Source organism: Pseudonaja textilis, chromosome 1 (assembly GCF_049901715.1).
Source record: "Pseudonaja textilis isolate UNSWEBS1 chromosome 1, rPseTex1.2, whole genome shotgun sequence".
Classification (NCBI taxonomy): Eukaryota; Metazoa; Chordata; class Lepidosauria; order Squamata; family Elapidae; genus Pseudonaja; species Pseudonaja textilis.
Window position 1 is genome coordinate 7,420,595 of NC_141990.1, and position 19,242 is coordinate 7,439,836.

Genomic DNA, 19,242 nt, shown 5'->3' on the forward strand with positions numbered 1-19,242 from the left:
TGTGATCCCAAATAAAGAACGATCGATCAGTAGGAAAACAGGGTGGGGAATTTTCCCTGTAGAGTTTTTTGGGGATTTTCCCAGGGTTTCTGGTCCATGGGATTTAAAATTATGAATTTGGTGGTCCTTGAGGTCCAAAAGGTTGGTGACCCCTGCTTTAGGTTGTTACCTTCAACCGGGCTCTTCAAAACATTCGAACTGAATTCTTTAATATTCCTAATGATCACCAAAGCCCTTGCGGATTGTAAATTGGTTGACTAAAGATGTAGACACAGGTAATCCTCAGCCTACGGCCACAATGGAGCCCAAAATGTATGTTGCTAAGTGGGAATTTTTTTAAAGTGAGTTTTGTCCCATTTTATGACTTTCTTGCCACAGTTGTTTAAGTGAATCTGGTTTCCCCATTGACTTCGCTTGTCAGAAGGTTGCAAAAGGGGATCACACGACCCCGGGGCATTGCAACCGTCGTACATGTCAGCCAATTGTCAATCGTCTGAATATAAATCACATGGCGACAGGGATGCCGCAGCAGTCGCAAGTGTGAAAAATGGCCATAAGTCGCTTTTTTCAGTGCCGTTGTGACTTCGAATGATCACTAAGCGAACTGTTGTAAGCCGAGGCCTACCTGTACAGTGGTACCTGGGTACTCATTATTAATAGGTTCTGGGAGGTGCCATGAGTGTCAGAAACGAGGAGTACCAAACAAATTGTGGCATAGTTTTTCTTTGAAGATGTTTTGCTTTTCATCCAAGAAGCTTTTTCAATTCTCTAATGGTTAAAAAAAACCCTCACCTTTCTTTGCTAATAACAAGTAATTTGCTACAGGTAGTCCTTGACTTACAACCGGTCGCTTAGTGACTGTTCAACGTTACAATGACTCCCACAAAGGTATTTAGAGCCAGTTCCAATGTTCTGATGCCCCCCCTGAAGTCACATGACCACATTTCAGTCACTCAAGACCGGTCGCACATTTACTGTTGTTGGTGTCATCCTGCAGTTAACGTAACTACAATTTGCAATGTTTTTCCTCAAAATCACTGTTTACTTCTGCCCATAGCAACAGCAATAGCACTTAAGACTTACGTACCAGTTCCCAGTGTTTTATAGTCCTCTCTAAGTGGTTTAATTTTACCCACTTCGGGAGGGTGGAAGGCTGAGTCAACCTTGAGCCTGGTGAGATTCGAACGGCCAAATTGCAGGCAGCTGGCTGTCAGCAGAAGTAGCCTGCAAGTACTGCACTCTAACCACTGCGCCATTGCGACTCATAAGGAACAATGGGCTTACTTAATGACTACTGCAAAAAAAAACGCTCAAATGGGGCAGGTCACATGATGATCTGCTTTACAACTATCAGAACTTACGACCATATTTGGTAGGTTCCGTTATGTTCGTAAATCAAGGGCTACCTTGTAATTCGATGCTCAGAGTTTTTAAAAAGTCAGATGAACTTGCAGTTTATCTCAGTTTAGTGGGAGGCAAAAAAAAAAACCCACCCTGTCCGAGACATTGAGGGCAAACGTCTCTAATTGTGGTTTGTGGGACTCTCTAGCCAAGATAAATGTATTTGGCTAGATGGAAGTGCTACAGCAGCATGCATCAGGTAGAAAAAAAAAGAACCTGATTTGGGATTTCTGATATCTCCCAGCATATGTTTTCCATTAAAATATCCCCTCCAACTCATATTCTGCTTTTATTCATAACCCTAGAGTGTTGAGCTTTACAAAAAAATACACCCACGCACAAAATTGGATATCTTTTTGACTTGGTAAGTTAGCTCTGTGCCAAAATGGATATTACGGTGCTAAATGTGCATTTTTAAGAGATTAGGTTGTGAGGGAATTGGGTTTTTTTTTAATTTCTCCACAAGTATAGTGGCATCTTAAAGCAGAGGTGGGGAAGTAATGTGATAAAAAATAAGTGAGGTACTAATACCACTCTATAAAGCCTTAGTAAGACCACACCTAGAGTACCTCATCCAGTTTTGGTCACCACATTATAAAAACGGTGTTGAAAGACTAGAAAAAGTACAGAGATGAGCAACCAGGTTGATTAGGGGACTGGAGGCTGAAACATATGAAGAACGGTTACAGGAACTGGGCCTGGCTAGTCTAGTGATGAGAAGGACCAGGGGAGACAGGACAGCGGTCTTCCAATATTTGAGGGGCTGCCACAGAGAGGAGGAAGGGGTCAAGCTATTTTCTAAAGCACCCGAAGGCCAGACAAGGAACAATGGATGGGAACTGAACAAGGAGAGATTCAACCTGGAAATAAGGAGAAACTTTCTGACAGTGAGAATAATCAACCAATGGAACAGAAGTTGCCCTCAGAAGTTGAGACTTTCAAGAAGAGATTGGACTGCCATTTGTCAGTAATGGTATAGGGTCTCCCGCTTGGGCGGGGGGTTGGACTAGATGACGTACAAGGTCCCTTCCTACTCTGATTATCTGTTATCTTTTATCTGTTAAGAATGTCCATCTACCGGCACACGGTTTTAATGGATTAGAGCTGGCTGCTTGATTGTCACCTATCGGCAACTTAAGCCCAGGGGCACAGGATGGAAGTAAAGAGAAATAAACAGCGTGACATTGTGGCATTCAATGTGATGGCCATGTGAGATCTTGCTAAGTTTCATGAGCCACACTGTATAGCTAGATCTGCAGCATGGGTTTGACCCTGCCACCACTTCTCTGAAATTTGGATCGCTCGCAAAAGAGAATTGGTGAAACCATCACCAATGTACAGATCTGTACTTTGGAGAAACAAAACAACCACTTCACAAACACGTGGCACAATGTGGGACAAGATTGATTGATTGATTGATTGATTGATTGATTGATTGATTGATTCATTCATTCATTCATTCATTCATTCATTTATTTATTTATTTGATTTGTCAACCGCTTACAAGATAATAGGTATAAGTATATACATAGTTATGAACACATGAAATGGGTACATATAAGAAAAAGAAAAAGAAACAATAGGACAGGGACGGTAGGCACGTTGGTGCGCTTATGCACGTCCTCTCCAGACCTCTTAGGAAAGGGGTGAGGTCAATAGTAGACAGTCTAAGGTTAAGGTTTTTGGGGAAGAAACCAGAGTCAGGTAGAGTATTCCAGACATTGACTACTCTGTAGCTGAAGTCGTATTTCCTGCAATCAAGTTTGGTGCCCATTCAGCCGCCCACCTGCATTTGAAAGACAAAGGTGCAATAATAGCTGGCAGGCTTTATACACCCAGCAAAAAGTACATGAACACGAACATGTCTTTTGGATTTAACGGACAGACAGGATTAACGGACACACCTCTCTCCAAATGATTTTCTAAATTGAAGGGATTTTTTTTGTACATGTTGCTACGCTCTTCCATTGTTGCTCTGCATATTCATTGAACTTTCCAAAAACGTCAAGCGCCCCTATGGTCACCCTCCCGCGAGCAGAATTATTCAGAATCTGGGGAAATCGTTCTGTTTTTAAAACTTCAGTCATCATTGTGTACGTGACAAAGTTTTCCTCCTTCGTAGCTTCAGATAAAAATTTTTACATATCCATCCTTCAAGGATGGCACACTGCCTGTTCTCCCTTCCTAGAGGAAGCATCCAGAAACTCCGATTTATTATTACGTTTCTCCACATATTCTCCATGGAAGCTAGCAATTTTCATGGTCCAAAAAGCAGGATCATTTTCCCCCTTCTTTGGGCAGACCTTTGGAATATAAGGAAGGGAGGGGACATCTCTATAAGAAGCACTCATTATTATAGGAATATAGTCCTTGACTTACAACCATTCATTTAGTGACCATTTGAAATTACAATGGCACTGAAAGCTGACTTAAGACCATTTTTCACATGTCCATTGCAGCATCTTCTTGGTCACGTGATCAAAATTCAGAGGTTCGGCGACTGGCCAATGTATTTATGATGGTTGCAGTGTCCTAGGGTCACGTAATCACCTTTTGCAACACTATAAAATCAGTGGGGAAACCAGATTCATTTATTAACCACGTTACAGGTAGTCCTTGACTTACAACAGTTTGTTTAGTGTCCCTTCCAACTCTGTTAATCTGTTAAAATCTGCTTGTCAACCCAGAAGCTGGCTGGACGGTGGCCAACTTCCTGTTACACTGGGGTTTTTCCTTTCTTCAAAGCTTTAGTGCTGACAGAGACTGAGGATGAGGGATAGGGAGGGGTGGAGTTGTAGAGAAAGGCTGAGGCGCTATAAACAAAACAACATTCTTTCCCCTGGGAACCAAGGTCATGTGTGCAGGAGGTTGGGAGGTGGAGACTGAGGTCATCCAATGTCTGGACTGTGTATCAACTAGTAAAACATTCCTATGCTTGTTTTCAAGTTGCCATAAGTGTATGTGGGGGGACAGGGGACAGGTGGACCCAGAAGTACATTCCACATATATCTCACAAAGATTTGTAGCTAGGCTATTAGATCTTCTGCCCATGAAAATCCTTCATTGGAGAATGTGATTGATGACGCCCAGCCCGTAAATGTGCTTTGTTGGAGAATCTGATTGATGATACACCCAGGGGGAGGGGGGAAAACAAGGTCACCGATGACCGTAAATCACATATATCAGAGTTGGCTTTAAACTGGGATAATGCCGACGTGTTGCTCCTACTTTTGGATTCTTTTGAAGCTTGGCTCGAGGCTCATGATTTAATTAGGGCAATCGCCGGAACCCTGACATCAAGCCAACTCTGTCCCATGTGCTGATTGGACGATGTGACTGACGCCTCTGGGGAAGCAACAAACTTTTACTTTTTAATTAAGGGGGAAAAGTGGCGGGGGCTTTAGATCCGGTTTTCACCAGCATTGTGCCAATATGACACGCCCTGATAAAATGTTCTTTGAAGAGACCTTGTGCCTCTGAGTTCTTTCGTTCGGGAGGGAGGTGTTAGTTGGGTCCCTGACTCTGCTTCCATTCCCTCTTGCAGGTGATCAGAAACAGCGCGATGGGCCTGCCCGAACTGGAGCTATTTCCCCGTTACCTGCTCTTCCTGAGACAGCAGCCAGCTACCCGGACCCAGCAGTCCAATGTCTGGGTGAACATGGGTATGATGAGCCTGAGGCTGTTTCCTCAACATTGGCCGAGAGGTAACGTAAGACTACAGCAAGAACCCAGCTGCGCAGTAGTTCTCGAGGGGAGGCCGGCTCCACCGCCCAGACTTCGCCGCCTGTGCTGCCACAGTGCTTGTAAATGACACTAATGAACCCCTTAAAAACACGGTTGGTGATGGTTGTCCCCTCTCTTCTCCCCTTTCAAAGGGATCCAAAACTCTTTATCAAAGGTCACGGAAGCATTCGGCCGTTTTTCTTTTCCTCATTTCGAACCCCTTGGTGAGGCCGCGCTTGGAACAGGGCGCCCAGTTCTGGTTCAACACGATACAAAATAGAGGTTGAGGTTCCGGAAAGAGTGCAGAGAGAAGAGCAAACGAAAGAGGGTGAAGGGGTCCGGAGGCTAAATCTGGGCGATCAACAAGTTGAGGGAGTGAGGTATGTCTACCCCAGGGGTGCCACACTCAAGGCCCATGGGCCAGAAGCAGCCTCTACGGAGCTTAGATCTGGTCCACGGGGTCGCACTGGAAACAAGAAATGACCGGTCCATGGTGCCTCTGCCCGCGAAAATGGAGCTTGGGTCCTCCCGAGCTCCATTTTTGCTGACAGAGTGTTGCAGGAGGCCATCGCAGCTGAAAACGGAGCTTGGGAGGACCATCTGAGCTTCATTTTCGCTGGCAGAGGGTTGCAGGAAGCTGTCACAGCCAAAAACGGAGCTCAGGAGCCTGTTTTTGCTGGCAGAGCGCTTGGGCCACCATCTGCGCCCCCGACATGAGCGATGTCAAGCTGACTAGCCCCTTGAGGTCAAACACAATCCTGATGCGGCCCTCAATGAAATTGAGTTGGACACCCCCTGGTCCACCCTATCGAAGGATTAAGGGGGACGTGATCACTGTCTTCCATCACATGTCGCAAAGACAAGGGAATTGACTTGTTCTCTAAAGCAGGGGTCCCCGACCCCCCAATCTGCGGACCGGCACTGGGCTGCACCACGCCAGCAACTGGGCCGTGCAAACAAACGAAGCCCCTATCCACGGCATGCAGGCAGCGCACGAAACCATGCCCCCTCCTCTCCGTGGAAAAACCTTTCTGCCTGAAACTGACCCCTGGTGCTCAGAAGGTTGAGGCCGTTGCTCTAAGGTAGAAGAAGGCAAGCCAAGAAGTGAAGGGTGGAAGCTTGTCAAAGAGAGATCCAGCTTAGAACTAAGAAGAACTTTCCTGGCAAGTGAGAACAAATTAATCGGTGGAACTATTTACCTCTAGTCATTGTGGGCTCTCCATCACTGGAGGCTTTCAAGAAGAGACTGGACAACCACTTGTCTATTATGGTATAGGGTCTCCTGCTTGAGCAGGGGCTGGACTAGAAGACCTCCAAGGTCCCTTCCGGCCCTGTGATTCTATGATTCTGTCCTCTCCCACCGTAAAAAAAAAAAAAAGCAAAAGTTTTTCAGTTTGCTGATGAAGCTGCACATTGCTGAGTCTCCAACCAATTATTTTATGAATGTAGTTGTGACTGCTCCATCACTGGAGGTTTTCACAAATAGACCGGACAACCATTCGACCAGGATATTATAAGGTTTCTTGCCTTGAACAAGGGGTTGGACTAGAAGACCTCCAAGGTCCTTCCAGCTCTATGGTTCTATGTTCTAATGGAAGGGTCCCCAAACTTGTCAACTTTAAGACTTGTGGACTTCAACTCCCAGAATTCTCCAGCCAGCATAGCTGGAGAATTCTGGGAGTTGAAGTCCACAAGTCTTAAAGTTAACAAGTTTGGAGACTTCTGTTCTAACAGAAAAGTGAACATAATTTGATACTGATGTTCTGGGATATATAGCATGGTGCCTGGGATAACAAAGGTGTACCTGTAGAAGCCTTTCTAGGAATCTCCTGGTCCATTGGCCCTTCACCTTTCTTCATCAGCTTTCTTTCTACAAATGCATCCCAACTTTCATAGGACGTAGAAATGGCTTACTATTCCAAGCAACTCTGGGCGGCTGGCAATGCAATTTAAAAAATGTATAAATATGAAAATAATTTAAAATTACAAGAGTTTTTTTAAAAAAAATAAAAGGTATTTGTGGAGGGCCAATCAAAGAAGGGGATGTGGTGGCTCAGTGGCTAAGATGCTGAACTTGTCGATCAGAAAGGTCGGCGGTTCGAATCCCTAGGGCCGCATAATGGAGCGAGTTCCTTTTCCTTGTCCCAGCTTCTGCCAACCTAGCAGTTCGAAAGAACGTAAAAATGCAAGTAGAAAAATAGGGACCACCTTTGGTGGCATTCCATGCGCGTTTGGCGTTTAGTCATGCCAGCCACATAACCACGGAGACGTCTTCGGACAGTGCTGGCTCTTCGGCTTTGTAACGTAGGTGAGCACTGCCCCCTAGAGCCGGAAACGACTAGCACGCATGGGTGAGGGGAACCTTTACCTTTACCTAATCAAAGAAGAATCGTTTCCTGTGAGGAAAAGAAAAGGGGCGGTGGGGAAGGAATCATGGTTCTCCTTCCTGGCCTCGTAGAAACTTGGCTGCCAAAGCTGTCTCCTTACCACAGTGTTCCTCTCCTGGCAACAGTCTTCCTTGGGGTGGGAGAAAATAACAATAGCACTTAGGCTTATATACCGCTTTATAGTGCTTTACAGCCCTCTCAAAGTGGTTTACAGAGCCAGCCTATTTCCCCCCAACAATTTTGAGTCCTCGTTTTACCCACCTCGGAAGGATGGAAGGCTGAGTCAACCTTGAGCCTGGTGGGATTCGTTCTGCCCCATTGCAGTAGGAGTAGCTTGCGACACTGCACTCTAACCACTGCACCACTGAGGCTCAGTGAGTGCCCTTTCCCTTCGATGAGAAGCTCACAAAAAGTGGTTTTCAAGATCTCTGACCTTACCAGCTGGCCTTAGTCCTAGATAGTAGGTGAATTCCTGCAATCAAAATGGTATTAGCTGAGTAAGCCAGATTTCTGGAAGAAAAAGCAGGATGCTGTGTTGACCTTTAATAAGAGTTTGCTTGAACGCTCATTCTAAACCTTCAACTCTGGGTGTGTGTGGTTGGGTTTTATTTTTACTGCTTCTGCCCCCACCCCACCCCTGTAAAAAAGAGGGGGGGTCTCAGGAAAGCCCTCCTCCCCCCGATTGGTGAAAATCAGTGGCTCATATTAATCCGAATATAACCAAATCCAGCCAGCTGCTCATCAAAAACTTGATTGAATATCCTGCGGTGGGAGCTGCTTTGCCTTCAACACATCAATGTCCCCCGATTGGGAGGAGGAGGAGGGACTTGTGTATCTGAATGTGATTTGGCATTTGTTCGCTCGGCACTAACGGTGAAATCAATCAGGAATCGTGAGCCTGCCCTCCATCCCAACATGCTTTCTTGCTGTAATCTTATTCTTAATCTCTCGCTTTTCGATTGTGAGGTGGGGAGGGAAATGGCTTTGTGTTATATACAGAGACGATGCTTTGCTGGATGGTGAAGGTGGGAGGGAAATACCAGGGTGTGAAAGGGACCAGACGCTTCCTGCTTTACAAAGAAATTGAAAAATTCAAAATTTTGCTGTTTTTCGTTAACCTGCATGCAAATAAATTGGGGCTCTGGCCTTGTTTGGAACAAGCTGGATGTTTTAAAGTTTTAAATATCGGTTATTACAAGAGCAGGCATATTCCCCCACCCCATCAAACAGGACCTACTTATTCATTGACCCAAAGAAAACTCTCAGACAGAATAGTTCAGTAAACTTTATTATTTATTTATTTGCATTCGACGTTTTATTGTTTTTAACAATTCAAGCTGGACAACATATCCAACAAACCTTCCTCCCATTCTCCCCACAACAACAACCCTGTGAGGTGGGTTGGGCTGAGAGAGGGGGATTGACTATTCCAAAGTCTGGCTTTCATGACTAAGCAATCCAGAACTGAGGAGAAATTTTCCGTCAGTAAGAACAATTAATCCGTGGAACAACTTCCCTCCAGAAATTGTGGATGCTCCAACACAGAATCTCCATAGATTTGAGCTATGCGCTTTGGGACGAACCTCCTTCGAATGGTGTGGGAGTAGGAACAGAATTACCACAAAAAAAGTGCAGACTACAGGAACCATTTGCGCTTCAGTTTGAAATGCAGACAACATAGATTCGTCCCCAACAGCCTGTGCCTGTCTTCTACAGAGAAGGGACATAGGCCATAGAAAAACATCCTGCAGAAAGCACAGCTCCACAAGATAGGAACCAACCTAACCCCTTGTACACCTGTTGTCTTGATACCTGGAAATGTTTGATCCCATTTTACCATCTCCATTTATTTGGTCTTCCCGGAGAAAGAGGTATCAGCCCAGTATTTTCACCTCCCCGATTTTGCCTCTGTTGAGAGTTGGAGAGGCCTGCAAATTTACTCAAGAGCCAAACTGCGTGTTCACTTTTTGCCCAGGGGTTTGCAACCTTAAACACTCAAAAGAGTCATTTGGACCCGTTTCCCACAGAAAAGAAAACACAGGGAGCCAATAATTTTAACAACTGGTGTGACTGGGTGGTGGTGGCCAACTCGATGTCACTCACTCCCACCCAGACACCTGATGCTCTGGAATATGGAGGGAGTCTCCATCCCTTGCCATCACCCTTACCTTCTCAGGCCAGGCGAGAAGTGACAGGGAGGGGAGGTTGGGATCAGCCGACAGGGAGCCGCAGCAGAGGGCCAAAAGAGCAGCATGTGGCTCCAGAGCCGCAGGTTGCAGACCCCTGACTTAGCCATTCTGTCTCTTGTGTTTCCTGCCTGTTTTTGCTTTGGACCTCTTGTAAGTAAGCAAGAGGGGCCAGCCAGCCAACTCCTAAAAACACCAGCAAGTCCAGATCGACCCAAACACATTGATTTGCATGCTGTTGTGAGCACAGGGGGGTCTCCAAACCTGGCGACTTTTAAGGCTGGAGGACTTCAACTCCCAGAATTCCTCAGCCAGCATCGCGACAAACCCCCACCCCCTCCCCACTGTATCTTGTCCCTTTGGCTCTTAACTTCCATTTCTGTCTGCTTGTGAACTTAGGGAACGTCCCATCTCCCAGCGCCCCCTTGAAGAGGGTATTGGCCTACACCGGCTGCTTTAGCCGCACCCAGACCATCAAGGAGATCCACGAATACCTGTCGCAGCGGCTGAGGATGAAAGAGGAGGACATGCGCCTGTGGCTGTACAACAGCGAGGTAATGGCGGAATCACGGCTACGGAACTGTTGGGCTGCCAGCCCGTGCGTGGTCGTTGGAAGTTGAAACACCTGATCTGATTGGTGGGGTCCAAAGCAGATGGCTTTGGTATTAGTGGTTAGTTACTTCTCCTTTGATTGCAGCTTAGTTCAGACATGCTAAGCTAGCCCTCTTGGGATATGCAGAGCCAGCATACAGATAGTCCTCAGCTTACAACCGTTTGTGTTCTGACCCAGCTCCACAAACATAGCAAACCCTCTGAAGTGAACTCAAAAGGTTCCTTTAATTAGGAGTGCCAGTAGTTTCTCTCTCGCCACAGGCTAACAAGTCCGGCCAGCCGGAAGATGAATAGTGTCTGCCACACCCGTTCGTCTCCACCTCCTGCCTTTTATTCCCAGAGCTGGGGTGGAGCTTCACTAGCAGCAGTGGCTCTTCCATCCCAAAGATCAGCCCATAGATTTCCACTGCTCTCCTCTTCTCTCTGCCTTCTGCACCTCCATGCATCCGGCACTGGACCCAGCTGTTCCTCCTCTTCCTCACCAGCCATCTCCACACCTGGGGGCTGTTGAGTCTCCATTGAAGGCTGACGGATGGCCCAGGCTCCGCCTCTCTCTGTCTCTGTCTGTCTCTCTGTCTCTCTCTCTCTTTCTCTCTCTCTCAGGGCTATTTGGAAATACACACATTAGCTGCGTGTTAAGTCAGTGTAGCTCAGGATTAGCAAAATTTCTGAATTAACAAGGGAAGATCAGCTCTACCTGATCATCAGATTTTGCTGTTGTAAGGATAGGAAAACTCACTTGCAGTTTTTTTTTCTCTCTCTCTACAGAACTATCTTACTCTTCTAGACGATGAGGATCATACACTGGAATACCTGAATATTCAAGATGAACAGCACTTAATTATAGAAGGTATAAAATAATCGGGGTTTTAACCTAATATTCTTGGCTGGCAATGGGGAATTCTGGGAGTTGAAGTCCACACATCTTCAAGTTTTAATTAAAAGAAGGACTGGGGAAACATGATAGCAGTGTTCCAATATCTCAGGGGCCGCCACAAAGAAGAGGGAGTCAAGCTATTCTCCAAAGCAGGAGAAGAAGCAGTGGGTGGAAATTAATCAAGGAGAGAAGCAACTTAGAACTAAGGAGAAATTTCCTGACAGAATAATTAATCAGTGGAACAACTTGCCTCTAGAACTTGTGAATGCTCCAAAACTGGAAGTTTTTAAGAAGAGATTGGATAACCATTTGTCTGAAGTGGTGTAGGTTTTCCTGCCTAGGCAGGAGGTTGGACTAGAAGACCTCCAAGGTCCCTTCCAACTCTGTTATTCTATTCTATTCAAGTTGCTATGTTTGAGAAATACTGCTCTAACCACTCAGTCACTGCATGACCAGGGGAGCAATATAGCGAGGTTTTGCCTGGAGCAACAGAAGGAAAAGAAAGGTCAAACTCCCTTTGCTACAATTCCCAAAAGTTCCTATATTGTTCCTAATCACTCCAAGTAACACATCCGCCAAAAGCAGTACCCCGAGGCAAGTAGATTCCTCAAAGAACATGTTTATTGGATACATCATATTGGCACAAGCTAGTGAAAACCAACTCTAAAGTTTCCCTCAGTTTCAGCCTAACTAAAAGAGCAATTGTTTCCCTCCCAAATGTCAGAGGTCACATTGTCCAATTAAAGTAGTTGGTGGACTGCTTGGTCTTTCCTCTCTTTTAACTGGCAGCTGGGATGACCTTGGTTCCCACAAGAAAACTGTTTGTTTTGACTGCTAGCCAGTCTATATACTTTCCCCTCCCTTCCCCGCTTCAGAGTTGGTGGCAACTAAGAGGCAGCAAAAGATGGCTTCAGCCGGGTTCACTTCAGAGTTGACACACTCATTCTTAAAAAGTTTAATATGAGCCTTGGTTAATTAACTTAAGAATTCTTCTTTCCCCCTCTATTGTTATTTTTTCCCATTCATTTATCATTGGAAGTTCATATTGTATTTTTTAATACGATGACCTTTCCGGAGAGCTGGAGGCCAAATCCGATGCACAATACATGGAAACTGTGTTTCTGTTCAGAAATTTCTCACCTGCGAACATCTGAGGATTTCTTTCCGGGCTGAGAACTTTTAATCATTTTGTTGGGATCCTTGATGGCAGCAGCCCCAATGGGCGGCTCTCTGGCTTCAAACCACATTGTGGTTTTTGTAAATATAAGGATCCTTCTGTCTTTGTAAAGAGGCTGGCCTTTCAATCTCATGTTATTGGAGTCAGTTGCATTCTAAATGCAATGGAGTTGGTGCCAGCTAAGCTTTGATCTCTTCTTGTTGCAGTTCGCAATAAAGACATGAGTTGGCCGGAAGAGATGTCATTTATAGCAAACAGCAGTAAAATTGACAGGCATAAAGGTAAGTGTTGCTTTCTTATTCCCTTGACAAATTAATAGAGTGAGCTGTTGGGAATTCCAAGCAGATAGATCCCGCTAGTAGGTTGCTGGATGATTCTAGTAAGATGGTAAATTCAAACTAGTAGTTCCTATCCAGTTTTGGTCATCACAACACAAAAGCGATGTTGGGATTCTAGAACAGGGCTGTCAAACTCATGGACCACAGGCCAGATGCATCACGTATTGGCCATGCCACCCAGTTTAGGGGGAAAGTTGCACTTCGTCACATGACGCCACCGTGACAATGTGAGTTTGACACCGCCTGCTCTAGAAAGAGGACAGAGAAGAGTAACAAAAATGATTAAGGGTCTGAAGGTTAAAAGAAAAAATGAACACTTGAAAAACTGGATATGTCTAGGCTAACAAAGAGAAGGACTAGAGGTGACAAGATAGCAGCCTTCCAATATTTGAGGGGCTGCCCCAAAGAAGAGGGGTCAGCTTCTTCTCCGAAGCCCCTGAAGGCAGAACAAGAAGCAACGGATGGAAACTAATCCAGGAGAGAAGCAACCTAGAATTAAGGAGAAATTTCCTGACAGTGAGAACAATTAACCAGTGGAACAACTTTGCCTCCAGAAGTTGTGGATGCTCCATCACTGGAGGTTTTTAAAAAGAAATTGGACAGCAGTTAGACTAGAAGACCTCCCCACCCCCCAAAAAATCCCTTCTAACTCTTCGGTTATTCTGAAGATCAAACTGGATTAACTCTGGCTGCAAGTAATGCCGCACACTGTTTTGAAAGTTTGCTTTCATTTCTTTCTATCTGATTTGGGAGGGCTTAACTTATCAAGCTGTCACCTGTTTCGAAAATGATTCAGGGAAAGGTATTATGGTCAAGTGCAGCATCTTGCCTTTAAAGCAGCCCAGCCTTTTTTCAGGGGTTTGAAAGTTGTCCTGAGCAGATGCTTAAAGTTGTAGCATCTTTTTTCAGGCTCACAGGGAAGGCGATGCGTAGCAGCCATTGATACATACTAATGCCCAGCCGGGCTTATAACTGAAACCTTCCTAGCTTGCTCCTGTCTGAAAAGTATTTTTTTTAGTACTGGGTACCATTTCAATTCTCCATCGTTCTTAACACATGGTGGGATATTACCATTCTTCTTGGGGTTGCCACTTTAAATTTCCCACAAAAAGGGATCAGGACACTGGAGGTAAATTTGTCCCCTTCTTCTCCCTTTTTCCCTGTATGCACGTGTTGCATAGCTTAATATTGTTTGTTTGTCAGTTAAAAATTTTTTGCCATCTGTCTCCCCATGCCATCTACTCTAGGCAGCTTACCATAATAAAAAGGAAGAAAATGAAAGGTGTTTAAACAGAAGTAAAATTATAGAATTATAAAATAAGCAATGAAAAAAAGAACACAACGAGAATTTATCAATATGATAACCAAAATGATGGACAGGTGGGGAGATGGAGTCTGCCATCAATCCAGGAACCTACCCCAGAATAGATAATATACTGTTTATTATCATTATTTATAATTATACGTTTATAATTTGTAATAAAAGAGCTGTGGTGGTGCAGCGATTGGAATGCGGTACTGCAGCTAATTCTGCTGACTGCAGGCTATCAGCAATTCAGCAATTCAATTCTTATTAGCTCAAGGTTTGACTCAGCCTTCCATCCTTCCAAGGTCTGTCAAATGAGGACCCAGATTGTTAGGGGGGGCAATGTGTTGACTCCATAAACCACTTAGAGAGGGCTGGAAAGAACTCTGAAGTGGTATATAAGCAGGGGTGGGATTCAAATTTCTTAACAACCAGTTCTGTAGGCATGGCTTAATTTGTGGGTGTGGCTCGGTGGTCATGTGACTGGCTGGGCATGGCTTGTATATAAATATTATAAATATTTATGTAAGTATTGAATTTTTTTATTAAAGAAAGAGCAACTTTTACCCAAAATCAGACAAAGCAGGCAGGCAGATTGAGTTGCTTGCAGAAGCACAGATTCACTCAGAGATCTATCTTTCTGCAATCTGCTAGCTGAGTCTGTCCCATAGAATTTGCTTGCAAGCAAATTCACAAAATTAACTCACAACACACCATGTATATAAATATTGATTTTTTTTATTTAAAAAAGAGCAACTTTTACCCAAAAGCAGGCAAAGCAGGCAGGCAGATTGAGTTGCTCACAGAATCACAGATTCATTCAAAGGTCTATCTTTCTGCAATCTTCTACCTGAGTCTGCACTGAAAAAATAGAAGCTTCAGTCCTAAGGAAGGTTCAGCTCTGTTTTTAGATTAGCTAGAAAGCAAGAAATCCAATGATTTCCTGCTTTCTAGCTAATCTAAATCTCCCTGCACAGCAGAACAGCTGATGGTCAGTGGGGAAAAAAGGAAAAATAGCAACTTAGCAGGCAAGTTTGATGGCATGCATACCAGGTAAGGAGTAAGTGGATGGGGCGGGGCCAGCCAGTGGTGCGATTTGCCGGTTCTCCGAACTGTGCAGAATTGTAACAACTGGTTCTATAGAACTGGTCTGACCAGGTTGAATCCCACCCCTGTATATAAGTCTAAGCGCTATTGCTATTGCAGGCAAACTCTGCCCACTGCCAGGAGTTCATTCCTGACCGAATCCAAGGTTGACTCCATCCTTCCAAGGTCGATAAAATGAGGACCCAGATTGTTGGGGGCAATAGATGGACTCTGCAAACCTCTTAGAGAAATCTAAGCACTATTGCTATTATCATTATTCATAATGAATGTCTTGCTGATTTCCATAATTTTTTCCTTCCAGTTCCGACAGAAAAAGGGGCCACGGGCTTAAGCAACTTGGGGAACACGTGCTTCATGAATTCAAGCATCCAGTGTGTCAGTAACACACAACCTCTTACCCAGTATTTCATCTCCGGCCGACATCTGTACGAGCTGAACAGGTAGTTCTCACCCGTGACTCAAAGAGGAATTGAAATATGAACAGAAGTGGTTGTGATGGTGTGCGTGTGTGTGTGTGTGCTTACAGGTAGTCCTTGACTTACAACTGTAATGGAGACTGCCCATTACGGTCGTAAGTTGGGATGGCTGTCAAGCAGATCATCCCGTGACCGAACTGATTTTACGACCTACTTTTGTGATGTCATTAAATGAATCACCATGGTCATTAAGCAAAGCCACGTTGTGAAGCAAAGCTACTGTTCATTATGGGCCGGGGTTTTTTTGCCAGAAACTGGAAATAAATGCCAATTTTCAGCAGAAATCACAGTCCCATCACTGTGGGACCCTGCAATCGGCCATAAATGCGGGTTGGGTGCCCAAAATGTGGTCATATGATTATGGGGGGGAGGGGCTGTCAAAACCGGTCATAGGTACCTTTTGCAGGGATCCGTCATAAGTTCAAACCGTTTGCTAAGTGGCTGGTCGTAAGCCGAGGACTACCTGTATTGTAAAGCGATCCAAATAGTGAGAACAAACACACTAGAAATAGAAAGGGCTGCCACTGTTTCCTACTGATTCCCTGGTTCTAATAACAACATTATTGCTTGCTTAGTTTTTATGCACACTGGGAAGGATTGCAGGTTCTCTGCCTGAGAGGCTGGCAAATCACTTAAACAAACAAATTAAAAATATTATCCCTGCAGGTAGACGTCTAGCCTTTATCTCATTTAATATTTTTATTGAATTATCAAATAAAATAAGATACAAAATACAAAAATAAATAGGGAGGAAGAGAAGGCCTTCTCTGCATCTAAAAATATTAAGGCAGCCTGTTTCTCATTATGATATTGTAAGTATTCCATAATATTTAAGACAAGCCCTCACATTATCTCTTAGCTGTCTTTTCGGCAGAAAGCCTGCTTGGACTTCATGCGTATAAAATCTTTTTGTCAGAATGGCAGTGAAGAGTTTCTAACCTTTGTTTAATAATGAAATTGGCCTATAATTCTTTGTAACATCTTGACCCTCCTTTGGGAGTGACACAGTGTTGGCTTTTTCCACGTCTGGGGTACATTTCCCTGCTGTAGTATATCATTCATTGTGTCCTTTAGTGGTTGAAGAAGTTCCTCCTTGAAGCACTTACAGTATTGGCTTGTGAGACCACCTGGGCCTGGGGCTTTGCCTGGCCTCATTTTTTTAATGGCTTCTGATATCTCAAAGGCAGTTATCGGATCGTTCATAAGTTGTATCTGGGTTTGTGATAGTTTAGGCAACTTTTATTATTACCTTTATTGTCAGAGTACAACATGCGTACAGTGAGCTTGGCTGGAGTCTCTCTTTGTGCACCCCTCCCAACACGACTCACAGTGAGGACAAAAGTCCCTAACCCAGTCCCAATCTTATTACACTGTGTTGCCTTAAAAGATATTCATCTATTTTAACCCATCTATCTCCTGTCTTTTATACGAATTCAGATAGAAATGATGAAAGGACTTTTTAATAAGTTCATTACATCTAGCCTTTATAGGAGGAGATTCGGTGGAACCTTTGTCCTGCCTACATTTAGGGAGCAATTTAGTGGCCCGCCAGCAACTGACGGAGCCAGAAGCAAAGTCGGACAGTAGCGAGGAGTTTGGGGAGGAACCTAGGCCAGTCTTGGAGGCTGAGGAGGACTCAGACAAGGGCTCTGCATCGGAGGCAGGGATGGGGCCAGGGCAGGCTGGCAACCATTAGCGGCCTCAGACAGACTCAGACAGCGGTGAGGTGGAAGAGTTTCTGGAAATGTTTCCCATCCTGCGCATGTGCAGGGCTATCAGAAGACAAGAACAGTTGAGAAAGCAGGGTCGACTCCGGAGTAGGGCCACACCTTGGAGATGATCAGCCCCTCCCATAGGACATAAAAGAGGAGCAAACGGAATGTGAGCTTTTGCAGGAAGCAATTAGTTTCTCTGGTCAATTCAAGCTTTGAAAAGTTCTGTTTGACTCTGTGGCAAGTTTGGCCTTGCTCTGCGTTTGGCAATTAGTTCTCTGGCAGCATTCCAAGTGCGATAAGGTGGGTGTTTATAAACGTTCCCCTGAAAGCAGGGGTGGGATTCTACCAGTTCACACCCATTTGCTAGAACCGGTTGTTAACATTCTAAGCAGTTCAGAGAACCGGTTGCTAGAAGAAATTACTGGCCTAATCCTGTAAGGAAGGCAGGAAGGAAACATTCTGGTGTTGCTTACAGAAACTGCCTCTCGGTTAACCATTATTACATTCTTGGCAGGACTAGACTTCCTGTCTCTGGAACTTCTCTGGAGTTTTTTTCCCTTCCTTTGCTGGTACTTTGCTTGTGTGGAGTGACCATTCCAAGTTACAATGGCACTGAAAAAAGTGACTTATGACCCTTTTTCACACTTACGACTGTTGCAGCATTCCCCACAGTCATAAGAGGCCAGGCGAGGAAATGCATACCTTGATGTGAGTGATGTTGAGTTGGCCATGCCCAGCCGGTCACATGACCACCAAGCCATGCCCACCAACTAAGCCACACCCACAGAACCGGTTGTTAACAAATTTGACTCCCGCCCCTGCCTGAAAGACTGTTTGTGAAGCCTTGCAGGCTGTGAATGAACGTAATTCACAGCCGTGGAAATAAAAGAGATTTTGCCAGAACTGATTGTTTTCTAAGGAAGCCTAGGTCAGAACACCCTCTGCCATCTGAGGTTATATACAGATAGTCCTTGATTTACGACCGTTGGATAATGATGGTTCAAACTTACAGCAGCATTGAAAAGACTAGTTCTTGCACTCAGGACTCTCACACTATCCTCATGGACACACGGTCATTAATGTGGGTGCCTTTTGCAACCACATGTATTTATGACAAGTTTGCCCCATCATAATGGATCACCCTTTGCCACCTTCTCAGAGGGCTTCTAACGACCAGTCTCAATGGAGAAGCTGGATTTACATAACAGTCACAATGATTTGATTAATGACATGGGGGGAAAAAGGTCTTAAACCCTGGTGTGACTCACTTAACGGCCATATCATTTCACGATGGAAGTTCTAGTTCCCATTGGGTTTGTAAGACAAGGTCTACCTCTTTTCAAAATCCCATCAACTCATTCCTCAGTAGCCAAACAGGTAATCGATGGAACGAATTATGTTCTAAATTCCAGGACAAATCCAATAGGAATGAAGGGACATATGGCTAAATGCTACGGGGATTTGATTCAAGAACTGTGGAGCGGAACCCAAAAGAACATTGCTCCTCTCAAGTTGAGGGTAAGCCCCTGCCACGTTTCTTATTCCATTGCAGCTTCATTCTGAAATGGGGAATTTTAGAAAAACCGCGTATTTCTTGACATATACAGGCCTGAAAGTGAGTCACCTTAGAATGGAATTTCCAATCAATTTCAAAAGTCCCCCATTTCCTGGGAGGCGGTATGGGACAAGCTTTGCTAGATATTCATTTCCCATGGATCTGAGCAGCAGGGAAGAGTAATTAGCATCCAGGTGAAACCTGGGCTACAAAGTCTACCTTCCTGAAATGATTTTACCTTAGTAGATGGGGGAGCACACAGACGTGGTAACGGCTTCCTTGAAGTCATTCCACCGATTGATTGTGTCACAGCAATCACATATGGCACTATTAAATGTTTTTTTTTTTAAATGTGACATTGAATAAGTCTAAGGGAGAAGAG

The 19,242-nt window shown here is 44.7% G+C and overlaps 1 protein-coding gene across 6 annotated transcripts in view; it reads left to right on the forward strand.

The window, feature by feature from the left end:
• The window catches only part of USP32 (ubiquitin specific peptidase 32), a 206,466-nt gene that overhangs the window by 156,866 nt on the left and 30,358 nt on the right, over window positions 1–19,242 (forward strand). For 2 of the 6 annotated variants that reach the window (XM_087925228.1, XM_087925221.1), the window contains exons 16-21: window positions 4,946–5,204; window positions 10,097–10,251; window positions 11,078–11,159; window positions 12,570–12,644; window positions 15,416–15,554; window positions 18,718–18,823. In XM_087925228.1, the coding sequence (XP_087781354.1) occupies window positions 4,946–5,204; window positions 10,097–10,251; window positions 11,078–11,159; window positions 12,570–12,644; window positions 15,416–15,554; window positions 18,718–18,823 (816 nt within the window). The remainder of the gene's footprint in view (window positions 1–4,945; window positions 5,205–10,096; window positions 10,252–11,077; window positions 11,160–12,569; window positions 12,645–15,415; window positions 15,555–18,717; window positions 18,824–19,242) is intronic. The other 4 variants (XM_087925232.1, XM_087925236.1, XM_087925242.1 and 1 more) reach the window with 2 other exon arrangements.